The following is a 15,167-nucleotide window of genomic DNA, read 5'->3' as shown; positions in this document are numbered from 1 at the left end:
GGGTACTGCGCGCCGGGCGGCCATCACGAACCACTACTACCTCGACCTCACGCCGGAGCAGCGGATGAATCCCCGCTGGCATCCCGATAACCAGCATACTTGGGACGCCTTCTTCATCAATCGGCGTGAAAGGGCGCTCGCCAGGTATGAGGAGGACGGTCTGCCTCCTGGGAACTTCCACGAGGCCGGCCGTCGGCTATGGTGGTACGGCCGGACTCTGCAGAGCGTCATGGAATACATCACGGCCGGCGATATCCCCCGCCTGCGCTACCCTCAGTTCGAGCCACGAGCGCCGCCCGACGACAGCGACGACAGCAGCGACGACGACGGCGGCAACTTAGAAGGCGACGACTACCAGTATAACGACGACAGCGGCTATGAAGACTACGAGTATGCATATTATACGCCTAGGCAGGAGTATGACTAAATCACTCCAAATTTCATGTATCATCAGTGGTATCTCGAATCATTCGAAAATGGACACCAAACACATCACGGGTAATATAATTCACATGATCCATTCAACAAAGTTTGGTACAATAAATTATTACACATCATTTCTTCCCTTGTGTCCCTGCTTGCTTACGATTGTGCCGTATCCATGGAGCATCCTCATCATTTAACTTAATGCTTGGGTCGGTGTTCACTTTGAAGGGAGGAATTTCAGCAAACATATTATAATCTTCTGACATGTCTGTCTTGTCCTCCACTCCCACGATGTTTCTTTTCCCTGAAAGAACAATGTGGCGCTTTGGATCATCGCATGATGTACTGATCGTTTTCTTATCTTTCCGTTTCCTCGGTTTGCTACTCATGTCCTTCACATAGAAAACCTGAGCGACATCTTTCGCTAGGACGAATGGTTCGTCAAGGTAACCAAGATTGTTGAAATCCTTCATTGTCATTCCGTATTGCTGGTCCACCTTTACCCCACCTCCTGTTAGCTTGAACCATTTGCACCGGAACAAAGGGACCTTAAAGGAGGGTCCATAGTCAAGTTCCCATATCTCCTCTATGTAACCATAATATGTGACCTCTTGCCCATTCTCGGTTGCTGCATCAAAGCGGACACCACTGTTTTGGTTGGTGCTCTTTTTATCTTGGGCGATCGTGTAAAATGTATTCCCATTTATCTCGTACCCTTGGAAAGTCGTTATAGTCGAAGATGGTGTCTTGGCCAACATGTACAGCTGATCTACAACATCATTGTCATTCATTAAATGTTTTCTCAACCAACTGCCGAAAGTCTCCATGTGGGCCTTCCTAATCCAGGATTCAGGCTTCCCCGGGTTGTCCGAGCGTAAAATATTCTTGTGTTTCTCAAAGTACGGAGCCACCAAGCTGGAATTGGTCAGTACAGTGTGGTGTGCTTCAGTCAGAGAATGGCCGTCCATACATATCGTTGATTTCCTTCCGATCGTGCCTTTTCCACTTAGTCTCCCCTCGTGCCGCGATCGAGGAAGACCAATCGGCTTAAGGTCAGGAACAAAGTCAACACAAAACTCAATTACCTCCTCATTTCCATAGCCCTTGGCGATGCTTCCTTCTGGCCTAGCACGGTTACGAACATATTTCTTTAATACTCCCATGAACCTCTCGAAGGGGAACATATTGTGTAGAAATACAGGACCGAGAACGAAAATCTCTTCGACTAGGTGAACCAGGAGGTGCGTCATAATATTGAAGAAGGATGGCGGGAACACCAGCTCGAAACTGACAAGACATTGGATCACATCGTTCTGTAACCGTGGTAGAACTTCTGGATTGATTACCTTCTGAGAGATTGCATTGAGGAATGCACATAGCTTCACAATGGCTACTCGAACATTTTGCGGCAGGAGCCCCCTCAAAGCAATCGGAAGCAATTGCGTCATAATCACGTGGTAGTCGTGAGACTTCAGGTTTTGGAACTTTTTCTCCGCCATGTTTATTATTCCCTTTATATTGGACGAGAATCCAGACGGGACCTTCATACTGCTCAGGCATTCAAAAAAGATGACCATCTCTTCTTTGGTCAGAGCGTAGCTGGCACGACCTTGAAACCATTCCGGATGCCGGTCATCAGGGTCTTTCAAACGTTGCTGGTCCTGCCGTGCTTCCTTTGTATCATTTGTCTTCCCATACACGCCCAAGAAGCTTAGGAGGTTCACGCAAATATTCTTCGTAACGTGCATCACGTCGATTGCAGAGCGGACTTCTAGGACTTTCCAATATTCTAGCTCCCAGAATATAGATTTCTTCTTCCACATGGCTGCGTGCCCGTCAGCTCCCTTCGGAACTGATTGTCCGCCAGGACCCTTTCCAAAGATGACTTTCAAATCCTTGACCATATCAAATACCTCAGCACCAGTGCGTTCCGCAGGCTTCGGCCGGTGATCTGCCTTGCCGTTGTAATGCTTGCCTTTCTTTCTTACTGGATGAATTTTCGGAAGAAATCGACGATGCCCAAGGTACACGTTCTTCTTAAAATTTGGCAAATGTACACTTTCAGTCTCATGTAAGCAGTGCGTGCATGCATTGTATCCCTTATTTGACAGTCCCGAAAGGTTACTAAGAGCAGGCCAATCGTTGATGGTTACGAAAAGCAACGCTCGTAGGTCAAATTCCTCTTCTTTGTGCTCATCCCACACACGGACACCAGGTCTGCCCCACAGCTGTAAAAGTTCATCAACTAATGGCCTTAGGTACACATCGATGTCGTTGCCGGGTTGCTTCGGACCTTGGATGAGCACTGGCATCATAATGAACTTCCGCTTCATGCACAACCAAGGAGGAAGGTTGTAGATGCATAGAGTCACGGGCCAGGTGCTATGGCTGGAGCTCTGCTCGCCAAAAGGATTCATGCCATCTGTACTTAGACCAAATCTTATGTTCCTTGCGTCAGCTGCAAAATCTTTGAACTCTCTGTCGATCTTTCTCCATTGCGTTCCATCTGCGGTGTGTCTCAACTCCCCGTCCGACTTACGGTCCTCTTTGTGCCATCGCAACAACTTGGCATGCTCTTTGTTCCTGAACAAACGTTTCAACCGTGGTATTATAGGAGCATACCACATCACCTTGGCGGGAACCCTCTTCCTGGGTTTCTCGCCCTCAACATCGTCACCAGGGTCATCGCCTCTGATCTTATAACGCAATGCAGTGCATACCGGGCATTCATTCAAATTCTCGTATTCACCGCGGTAGAGGATGCAGTCGTTGATGCATGCATGTATCTTCAGAACCTCTAAACCTAGAGGGCATACAACCTTCTTTGCTTCGTACGTACTGGCGGGCAACTCGTTATTCTTTGGAAACATATTCTTCAACATTTTCAGCAAGTTTTCAAATGCCGAGTCAGCTACACCTGCCTGTGCCTTCCATTTCAGCAAATCCAGTGTGCAGCCCAGCTTTTTCAGACCATCATCGCATCCGGGGTACAACGACTTTCTGTGATCCTCTAACATGCGATCCAAATTCTCCCTCTCCTTTTCAGTTTCGCAGCGTCTCCGTGCATCAGCAATGGTCCGACCAAGATCATCAACGGTCTCATCACGTGCCTCTTCTTCACCTTCACCTTCCCCTTCACCTTCAGCATCCTCCATGAAAGTATCACCGAAATGAGCAAGATAGCTTTCATCCATGAAATCATCCCCTTCTTCATCTTCTTCCATTATAACCCCTCTTTCTCCATGCTTGGTCCAACAATTATAGCTTGGCATGAAACCGTGCCGAAGCAGGTGCAGGTGAACTTCTCTTGAGGAAGAGTAACCCTTCTGATTCTTACAGTCAACACATGGACAGATAACAAAACCCTTCTGCTTGTTCGCATTAGCCACTACGAGGAAATCTTTCAAACCCGTAGTGAACTCGCGGGAGAGTCGGTTACCGTACATCCATTGCCGATTCATCTGCATTATTATAATATAAAATATATAATTAACCATCATGCATTTGTTAAACTAACTAGCTATAAACAATAGAAATTAAACAATGAACAACACACATGCATATATATTTTATCAATGACACACATGCATGAAAGGTTCAAGTTGCTAACCGCGATCGAGGAGGAAAAAATAAATGAGGAACCTCAAGTGTGGCTCCAACACTTCATATCATGTTTGTTTCACGCTCTTGGGGCATTTCATCAAACACCTTGTGTGCATAAGAGGAACCAAAAGCAAACCTACACCCCCTTGTGAAGCTTGTGAAGAGAAGTGGCACCAAATGGCTAAGTGAGTGTGCTGAACTGGTATCTATAGGGGAGGAGATTTAGTCGCGGTTGGCATGGCAAACCGCGACTAAAGGCCTTTGGGCACCTTTAGTCGCGGTTGGCCTGGCCAACCGCGACTAAAGCCCCTCACGTGCACCAGCTGGCCACCGAGCGCCCTGGCCCAGGCCTTTGGTCGCGGTTCGTCTGCCGAACCGCGACTAAAGAAATCATTAGTCGCGGTTCCTACAGTGTCGCGACTTATGGGCTGGACGGAAGCCTCTTTTTCTACCAGTGTTAATGCGATGAATAGGTTTTAGTTGATTCGATCATCTGATGAGTTGCGATTAACTGATCATTTAACTGATTAATCAGATGAATTCTTGAACAGTGATCCTAATAGACACTTAAGAATATATAGTACGTATGCATCTGTTCTCTAATCTCCCATAATTAACAAGAAGGAGATGTATCATCTGTGGTAATCTTAACCAAATAAATGGCGTGCAAACTAAAATGTTGCAAAGATCTAAATTCGGGGACTGTGAACTTTCTGTCCATATAACCTTTACCTTTTTACTTATCCCTTTGCTCCATCATGTATATTGAAGAACAAATGAAAATATGGCGCATGCACACGGTAAGGAGACCGATAACATCGAAATTTCATCATGAGTACCAGAGATACGAATACTTTGAAATCGAAACAATTGTCGTCTGATTCGTGGAATAATATCATCCATCATTGGGTCAAACAGCTTTTTATACATTTCTTGGATGTGAATAGTGTAAATTAAAGAGTCTTGATGAAAGTAATTTGATGTATTATTTGTTCAAAATTATATATATATATAGACAGGAAAAAAAAACGTGCTGAATGGTGTGCTAATTCCATAAAAAAAATGGTCGCAAGCACCATCTAATGAGTTAACTCTGGATGTATTTTGGAGAATTCTTCTTCTTCTACAAATATATAAGGATGAAGACACAGCTAGGACATACTTTAGGATAGATACAGCTGTTCCATGCAAATGGTCCAGTCTACTGCAAACCAGTTTGACAAGTACTGTAACATGAATCTGATATACTTAAATGAAATCAAGTTGATACAGTAAAATAGGATAAATTGTCAAAACTGCAAACAGGTCGAACTGAAGTATCAAAATCAATGCATTGTCGAAGGTGGCCTACTTCGACACACTTAGATCTGACTCCAATCTCGTTGCATTATCACTGAAAACAACAAATAACTAACTTTAATTAGTCCATTGTCAGCAAAAAAAGAATAATAGATTGAATATATTTAAATACTTCTAAGAGAAAGTATACTCATAAGTACGTATCTTGATAAATATATATGTGATCCTTCTATATTGACCTCTTACACATAGTAGATGACTGTTGCGCTATTTAACGCAGAGACCAGCTACAACCCGTGAACTACCTGAACGTCTTTTCCTCAACTATCTACAAATAGATATGTTCATACCGCATTTCTATTTTCGGAAGCCAAGTGCTCTATTTCAAATATAAAGTGAAAGTTAAGTGAACCTTTTGAAAGATGTTGGATGTAAATAGTCTACAAGGTATTACGTTCGTATTGCATGCGTAACGTCCCGGTCTATCAACCAAATCATTTCGCATGTCATTCTTTGCGTCACAAGGGAAACCCAAAAGTCAGGTCAATACAAAAGTCGAGCATCTGAATGCATGACCTCAACCATCGGACACTATATTTGGACTCTCGGGTCTATCAGCGTGAGCTGTTCAGCCCAATGTCTGACTGATGGCATGACCAGCACGAGCATTTGTATTTCCCGTCTACTTGTATGAAAAAGTGTACACATAATTAAGTATGTATCTTCTATAGGTATATGCTGCTCGTCTATAGTTAGATATAACTAGTCGTCAACCCATGCATCTGCACGGGCTAACACTTTTATAACATTAAATATGACAAAGTGGTAAGAATTAGAAATATCGGACAGTAATACGAACATGCTATTATTAGTTGTTATTGTTATACTGGTAGACAACATGATTACAAATACATGTATACGTGATATATATGTTTCTAAAACTTATATGATCAAGTCCTCAAATCCTAGCAAATATGTTCTTTTCTTTTCGTCAGCTAAAAAAGGATATATCCATTTTTGCCATACAAGTAACCTATAATTTGATCTTATAACCATTCGCTTTGCCGCATACATTTCATAGATGTACAACATTGATACATTTTTTCAATTTTGAGTTGTTTGTCTTGAACTATAAAATCTTAATCAGGGACGGCCCTGTGTTTCGGGATGCCCTAGGCGAACTCAACAATATGGGTCCCTATGTCCTAAGATCATATATTTTTACTTTAAAATTTAACTATAATAATTGACTAATTCCATCGACAATAATAATACTGAGAAGATAGAGAAATGAAACTAAAATAATGTAAGACCAGATATATTTTTACTTTAAAATTTAACTATAGCGACAGAACAGAGATATGTATGAACACTCTATATATGCAAGTAATATGTATTAGCCATCCTCACCTGCCAAGAATATCATGTAAATCCATGTAATTCATCAATCACAAGAATGTCATGCAAAGTACTATATCTACCAAAATAATAATATTGTATGCAAGCATAATTATGACAATCAATGCTAATCCAAGCATAATTATGATAATCAGCATTGATTATCATAATTATGCTTGCAAGCATTATCTTGCATTGGGTGACATCAGATGCAACAATCGCAATGATATGAGCCGCTCAATCCAAAGTGATTTATCATTCTCGGGAAAAATACGCCTGTCCACATCCTGACCAATTACTTAGCGAAGCAGATTGCCTTCCTGGAAAAAGATAATAGTCTCCTTTGTGCAAATCATTTATTAGAATTAGTAAGAAAAACAATACACTACAAGGAATATGTTAATACACGACGTTATTTTTTCGTCACTACATCATCACGATTTTTAATTTACGACAATGTCATGACGAAAAACCAAGCGTCGAAAACGGAGCGTCACAAATGAACAGCAACGATGTTTTGATCAAAATCGTCGTAACTTTTACGACGATTTCTGGATTGTCCTAACCTTTACGACGATCCTAAATCGTCGTTGGCAATCAAACCGAATCCTACGTGGGAGTCCTACATAGCAAAATTCCGACGAAATCAAAACGTCATGGTTGAAATCAGCCCAACCCATTTCAATTGATCACATGGGCTGGTTTTATTTTTTTGGGCTTTTTCTTATTGGGCTTTTTTGGGCCTTAGCCTATTTACAACCACTTTAGTAAAAAATCGAATTTTTTTATCATTATAATTTGGGCCCTGGCCTTTTAGTGCCCAAATACATTTGGTCCAGTTTCAGTTTTGACCTTTTTGATTTTTGAATTCAGCAACTTTTTGTTCTAGAACTTGGTTTCATTTCTATTTGTTGGGCCTTTTCAACCCAATTATTTGTCCAATATTAAATCCAACACTATTTCATATTCAAATCAAGACAACTCCCAAGTCAAATTAAAATCATCCATCATATAACATCACATAATACATCTCCTAGGTTTACATAACACAATAACTCATCTCATGAATACATTTCCTTACACATGAATATAGCAAGAACGGACAGAATTACACAATAAAATAATGACACATCTGCTACTATCCCAACAATACAATGAACTTCATTCCACTCTCCTATGAGACATGCTCGAGATGCGACAACTTGCCATCCTACAAGAACATTACACTGCACATGAATCAAACAAACGGAAATAAATATAAATAATATTAAAGTTAGTGTTCAAAACTTAGCAAGTTTGTGTTAAGAACTTGAGCTCCTTACTAAAAACATAATGTACAACAGTTTGGCCACACCAAAACGTATAGTATTTTTTATTACTACTACTATATGGTTAGATTCAACTACTACATCTCGTCTGGCAAGCTGACAATTAAATTGAGTGTACTGGAGTATACTGATGCAACTAGATTTGCATCCATCGCCTTTAAAAATCACATGGAAGGATATGCCACCGGAGTCCAGTACCCAACAACCAATGATGCGGTTCACACTGACAGTAAAAGAAAACAAATTAAACTTGTATAGATATGGACATGTGGTAGGCTGGTGGCTCATTCTGCCGTCCAAGTGACCAAGTTTAACTGATATAAGTTTAAGGTTTGTCTCCATGTTGCCAATAATGCAACTTTTAAAGAATTGATTTGCATAATACAGAATACTTCAATTAAGTAAGAGTAAAACGTGTTGCTATAGTTAATAAGGTAAGATGCCAGGCTGACCAGTCAAGAAATCTGAAGCAAAAACAAGGTTTCCAGTAGAAAAAGAAAAAAGCTAAGGCATTCCCATCAATGTTTGGCCTCAATCAACATGCCATTCTTTTTAAGAAGACAAATAGATAAGCAATAAGCAATACTCACTGCTAAATTCAGTGTGTTGTGGATTTCGATTGACAAGCAGATAAGCAATACTCACTCTAAGCTACAAGCACTAGCTAAACCAAGCATCATTTTTAAAAATTTGGTTTAAGATACTTCAATGATGGGTGACATCTGAGTAGCATCTCCTTGTAACATCCTATGCTTAGCTGACAAACTCCATTGTGTACCACAATAACAGAACCACCTCAAGCATCTCTACAACAATATATATATAGTGATGGCATGCCTAGCATCAGTTTTAAAAAGCTCGATTTTAGATACATCAAAGACCAAAAAAGGTCTTAGTGGTCTAAATGTTTCACATCCTCTGCTCAGCACACCATCATCATAATAGTGTTATTGAACTCACCATCATGGTCGATGGTGTCCTGGACAACCTTGGCCAGTTCCAACATGGTGAACTCACCGGGGTTGCCCAAGTTGAATGGCCAGTTCCAGCATGGTGAACTCACCAGGGTTGCCCAAGTTGAATGGCCCAATGTGATCACCTTCCATCAGCCTCATCAACCCCTCAACCTGGAAGAGTGCTATTTTAGAAAGCGCATTCCAGATAGCATAGCCATAATTATTGTTCATTGATGGTTAGAGATGACCTACCAAATCAGAAACGTATTGGAAACTCCTGGTCTGCTTGCCATCGCCGTAAACCGTCAAAGGCTCCTTCCTTAGCGCATGCCATTATATTAACATAGAGCATTCGGGTGTTAGTTCGGAAATGAAAAGAAGCTTGCGGTTTTTAAACTAGCAGAGCAACAACGTTGTGTGTTTACCTGAGCAACAAAGTTGTTGACAACACGACCATCGTCAATGCACATGCGCGGGCCATAGGTGGTAAAGATCCGAGCAATCCTAACCTGAATAGTGAACACAACAAAATACACCAATCACTACACATAAAGACCTATTTTTATACAGATGGAATGAAAATTCCAGTGCTTGCAAAAATATATTAGTATAACACAAATGACAAAATACCTCAAGGTTGGCACCACAGTGGTAGTCCATGGTCAAGGTTTCAGCTGTACGCTTCCCCTCGTCGTAGCAACTCCTGACACCTGTTGTCCAAAGAAACATACATACACATCAGTGGTACTTCTCTGGAGAAAGAGTAATACTATGTTCTATATGTAATGACTTTAAACTGTACATGACAAATGCATTCATAGAAAATGGAGCAACGACTAGCTGTAGCAATCTAGCCCAACAAACTTCCATCCTTTTATGTGAAATAGGATATCAAATGCATCAAAAACTGACTTACATGTGAAAAAAGTACCAGGTTTTACAAATTTAAGATCAAAAAGCAGATTTAATTACATTTACTCATCTAGTATAAAAAGGTTGTCATCCATATAGAAAGCAGGTCTTATAGAAGACTAAACACTGCACATATTTCCTCCATGCGGTTCTTAATTGCTATTTTTTGAATCATTTTCTGGGGTACATACACAGAGTGTACTACTGCGGCACACCATTACACTCTTCAAGAGGGAATCCCTGGGCGCTCGCTAGTAATGCCCACGTCGACGCAAGGTAATCCCTGGGCGCTCGCTGCGGCAAACCTGTAGAATGAATTTGGATCCATAAATGTGATTGATGAACAAAGACTATGAAGAAAAGTAGTTTCACACTTTTCATATTATAAATCTATGCCAAACGTTGAGACTAAAAATAAAAACAGTACATGACACTAGTGGAAAACGGGCCTTTGGCCTGGACCCTTTAGTCCCAGCCTCCATCTGGGCCGGGACTAAAGGCCCGGCCACGTCGCCCCAAAATCGCAATGCCGCCCACGAGGCTTTGGTCCCGGCCCGTAAGGAGCCTTTAGTCCAGGTTTGGACACAAACCGGGACTAAAGGGCTACGCGGTGTGCAGCCCGCATCAGCCACCTTTAGTCCCGGTTTGTGTCTCAAACCGGGACTAAAGTCCTCTGCCTATATATATTGGCCACAGCCCCCCTCTTCCTTGCATTTTTCTTGGATGGAAGAGTGTGGGTGTGTGCTAGTTCTCTATTTTTCTTGGATGCACTAGAGGTGTTTGTTGAAATGTGTGTTAGAGCGATGCCGCTTCAGTTCACCGAACACAACTACGATATGAGATTCCCGAGCCACGCTTAAAGCTCTTCCTCTTTATTTCTACTTATTCTAAAAGGTTAGCAACTATATTTCCTCGTTTAGACCGTGCGGTACTAATTTTTAGGATCGTGATTGTATTTGATATACTGTCGTATAACGTAGATGAGCCATCCATGGATGTACGGTGATCGACGCACAGCCGCTTACAGAGAAGGCGTGCATTGTTTTCGAGATGCAGCCGATGCGAACAAGCATGGTGGTGGCTATATGTTTTGTCCATGTGTTGAATGTCAGAATGAGAAGGATTACACTTCCTCAAGAGTCATTCAGAGCCACCTGCTTCGGTCCGGTTTTATGTCGGGCTATAATGTTTGGACCAAGCACGGAGAAAGATGGGTTATGATGGAAGACGACGATGAAGAAGAAGAGAACGATGATGACAACTACCCATCTATGTTCCCTGAGTATGCTGATACCGCAATGGAAGACAATGAAGAAGAAGATCAGGATGAAGAACTTGAACCAGATGAGCCCGCTGATGATCTTGGCCGGGTCATTTCTGATGCACGGCGAGGTTGCGACACAGAAAAGGAGAGGTTCCAGTTCGAGCAGATGTTACAGGACCACAACAAATTGTTGTACCCAACTTGTGAAGATGGCCAGAAGAAGCTGGGTAGCACACTGGAATTGCTGAAGTGGAAGGCAGAGACCAGTCTGACTGACTCGTCATTCAAAAAGTTGCTGGTACTGATGAAGAAGATGCTTCCAAGAAAGAACGAATTGCCCGCCAGCACGTACGAAGCAAAGAAGCTTGTCTGCCCTCTAGGATTAGACGTGCAGAAGATACCTGCATGCCCTAATGACTGCATCCTCTACCGCGGTGAGAAGTACGAGAATATGGATAAATGCCCGGTATGCACTGCATTGCGGTATAATATCAGAAAAGATGACCCTGGTGATATTGAGGGCGAGCCACCCAGGAAGAGGGTTCCTGCCAAGGTGATGTGGTATGCTCCTATAATACCACGGTTGAAACGTCTGTTCAGAAATAAAGATCATGCGAAGTTGTTGCGATGGCACATGGAAGATCGTATGCAAGACGATAAGTTGAGGCACCCCGCTGATGGTCGGCAGTGGAAAAAAATCGAGAGAGAGTTCCCGAGATGGCATGAATCCTTTTGGGAATCAGAGTTGCAGTCACAGCACCTTGCCCGTTACTCTATGTATCTACAACCTTCCTCCTTTGTTTTGCATGAAGCGGAAGTTCATTATGATGCCAGTGCTTATCCAAGGTCCAAAGCAACCCGGCAACGATATTGATGTGTACCTAAGGCCATTAGTTGATGAACTTTTACAGCTGTGGGCCGAACCAGGTGTACCTGTGTGGGACGAGCAAAAACAAGAGGAATTTGACCTTCGAGCATTGCTTTTCATAACCATCAATGATTGGCCTGCTCTTAGTAACATTTCAGGACAGTCAAACAAGGGATACAATGCATGCACGCACTGTTTGGATTAGACAGAAAGTATATATCTGGACAAATGTAGGAAGAATGTGTACCCGTACAATCGTCGTTTTCTTCCGCCCAAGCATCCCTTAAAGCAGAACCCCGGGGGAAGCCTCTCATCCGTACTGGTGCTGAAGTATTTGATATGGTCAAAGATTTAAAAGTAATCTTTGGAAACGGTCCTGGCAGCCAACCTGTTCCTAACGGCCCTGATAAGCGCGTACCCATGTGGAAGAAGAAATCTATATTTTGGGAGCTACCCTACTAGGAAGTCCATGAGGTCCGTTCGGCAATCGACGTGATGCACCTGACGAAGAATCTCTGCGTGAATATTCTAGGCTTCCTGGGCTTGTATGGGAAGTCAAAAGATACACCGGAAGCACGGGAGGGCCAGGAACGTCATAAAGGAAGAGATGGCATGCATCCAGGGCAGTTTCAAGGGTGTGCCAGCTACGCTCTTACTAAGGAAGAGAAGGAAATCTTCTTTGAAGTCCTTTTCAGTATCAAGGTCCCGACTGGCTTCTCGTCGAATATAAAGGGAATCGTAAATATGAAAGACAAAAAATTCCAAAACCTAAAGTCTCATGACTGCCACGTGCTTATGACGCAATTGCTTCCGGTTGCATTGAGGGGAATTCTACCGGAAAATGTTCGCTGACAATTGTGAAGGTATTTGCATTCCTCAATGCAATTTCTCAGAAGGTAATCGATCGAGAAAGTCTATCAGGGTTACAGATTGATGTGGTCCAATGTCTGGTCAGCTTTGAGTTGTTGTTCCCGCCATCCTTCTTCAATATAATGACACATCTCCTAGTTCACCTAGTCGAAGAGATTAGAATTCTCGGTCCTGTGTTTCTACACAATATGTTCCCCTTCGAGAGGTTCATGGGAGTCTTAAATAAATATGTTCATAACTGTGCTAGGCCAGAAGGAAGCATCTCCAAGGGCTATGGAACAGGGGAGGTCATTGAGTTTTGTGTGGACTTTCTTCTTGACCTGAAGCCGATTGGTGTTCCTGAATCTCGGTATGAGGGTAGGCTGACAGGAAATGGCACACTAGGAAGGAACGCAAAAGTATGTATGGACGGGCATTCTTTCTGTCAAGCACACTACACAGTTCTACACAATTCCACCGTGGTGGCTCCGTATATTGAATATTCTACGCTCCGAAAACCCGGGGAAGGCTGACTCTTGAATTAAAGGGGAACACGAGAAGACTTTCGGTAGTTGGTTGCAGACACATCTCATGAATGACGACACCGTTGGAGATCAGCTGTACTATTTGGTCAGGCCACCATCTTCGACTATATGTACTTTCCAAGGGTATGAGATAAATGGGAATACATTTTACACGGTTGCCGAAGATAAAAAGAGCACCAACCAAAATAGTGGTGTCCGCTTTGATGCAACAGACGAGAATGGGCATTGTTTGGAAACATATTACGGGTACATAGAGGAGATATGGGAACTTGACTATGGACCTACTTTTAAGATCCCTTTGTTTCGGTGCAAATGGGTGAAGCTGACACGAGGCGGGGTAGTTGTAGACCAAAAGTACAGCATGACAACAGTGGATCTCAACAATTTTGCATACATGGACGAACCATTTGTCCTAGCCAATGATGTCGCTCAGGTTTTCTATGTGAAGGACATGTCTACAAAAACGAGAAAAAGAAATCAGCAAAGGAAGATATCGTCCGATGAGCCAAAACGCCACATAGTTCTTTCAGGGAAAAGAAACATCGTGGGAGTAGATGACAAGACAGACATGTCAGTAGATTATAATAAGTTTGATGAAATTCCGCCCTTCAATGTGAAAACTGACCCAAGCATCCTATTGAATGATGAAGATTCGCCATGGCTATGACCCAGAAGAAAACATAAATAATAGATAGGAATATTGGTGCAATAATGTAATAATGTATTAAACCTTTTATGTAATGCATGTATGGAATGTACTAAACCTTTTAGTTTTGAATTATTTATTCAATTTCAAACACTTTTCATTATCATAGTTTTGTCAAATTCTCAAATATGCGAAAAGAATTTTAATAAACATAGTTTTTAATTGAAAATAACAAAATAGTTAATAGTTTGGATAGTCAAAATAATTATTTTTGAAAATAGAAAATAGTTTTGAATTATTTATTCAATTTCAAACACTTTTCATTTTCATAGTTTTGTCAAATTCTCAAATATGCAAACAGATAACTATTTATATTCTCAAATATGCAAAAACAAAGAAAATAAGAAAACATAAAATAGGCCTTTAGTTCCGGCCCGTACCACAGACGGGGACTAAAGGACCGAAACAACCCTGCGACGACATTGATGTGTACCTAAGGCCATTAGTTGATGAACTTTTGCAGTTGTGGGCCCACCAGGTGTACGTGTGTGGGATGAGCACAAAGAACAGGAATTTGACCTATGAGCATTGTTGTTCGTAACCATCAATGATTGGCCTGCTCTTAGTAACATTTTAGGACAATCAAACAAGGGATACAATGCATGCACGCACTGTTTAGATAAGACTAAAGGTACACATTGGGGAAAATCTAAGAAGGTTGTCTACCTGGTGTGTCGTCAATTTCTTCCGACCAATCATACCGTACGAAAGAAAGGCAAGCATTTCAACGGTGAGGCAGATCACCGGAAGAAGCCTAACCTCCCTACTTGTGATGAGTTATTGGCTATGGTCAAGGATTTGGATCAAATAGTAATATTTGGAAGGGTCCTCGCGGTCAATCTGTTCCGAAAGACGACGTTACCGGACACGTGCCCATGTGGAAAAAGAAATCTTTATTTTGGGAGCTACCCTATTGGAAACACCTAGAGGTCCGGTCTTCAATCGACGTGATGCATGTGACGAAGAATCTTTGCGTGAACCTGCTAGGCTTCCTGGGAGTGTATGGAAAGACA

At 42.0% G+C, this 15,167-nt stretch overlaps 1 protein-coding gene and 1 pseudogene across 1 annotated transcript; both read right to left on the bottom strand.

The window, feature by feature from the left end:
• Positions 1-8,451: 8,451 nt before the first annotated feature.
• LOC123408156 (UDP-glucuronic acid decarboxylase 4-like) lies at positions 8,452-9,685 on the bottom strand. Its single transcript, XM_045101334.1, has 5 exons — positions 9,641-9,685; positions 9,436-9,519; positions 9,263-9,337; positions 9,072-9,181; positions 8,452-8,518 (listed from the first exon to the last, which is right to left on the bottom strand). Exons 1-5 carry the CDS (start codon positions 9,668-9,670, stop codon positions 8,452-8,454), a joined length of 366 nt encoding a protein of 121 aa, XP_044957269.1. The 5' UTR covers positions 9,671-9,685.
• LOC123414377 lies at positions 8,892-8,978 on the bottom strand (annotated as a pseudogene).
• Positions 9,686-15,167: the final 5,482 nt, after the last annotated feature.

The sequence above is a fragment of the Hordeum vulgare genome, chromosome 7H, assembly GCF_904849725.1.
Source record: "Hordeum vulgare subsp. vulgare chromosome 7H, MorexV3_pseudomolecules_assembly, whole genome shotgun sequence".
Taxonomy (NCBI): domain Eukaryota; kingdom Viridiplantae; phylum Streptophyta; class Magnoliopsida; order Poales; family Poaceae; genus Hordeum; species Hordeum vulgare.
Note: the sequence above shows the minus strand (reverse complement) of the source record. Positions and strands in the feature narration are given on the sequence as shown.

Bases quoted from the DNA above. Each gene is read 5' to 3' on its own strand.
- LOC123408156 (XM_045101334.1), bottom strand. From the start codon at position 9,670: ATGGACTACCACTGTGGTGCCAACCTTGAG. The intron at 9,520-9,640 runs GTATTTTGTCAT...TTCACTATTCAG, and splicing joins ACTGTGGTGCCAACCTTGAG to GTTAGGATTGCTCGGATCTT. The intron at 9,182-9,262 runs GTAGGTCATCTC...GCACTCTTCCAG, and splicing joins TCCAATACGTTTCTGATTTG to GTTGAGGGGTTGATGAGGCT.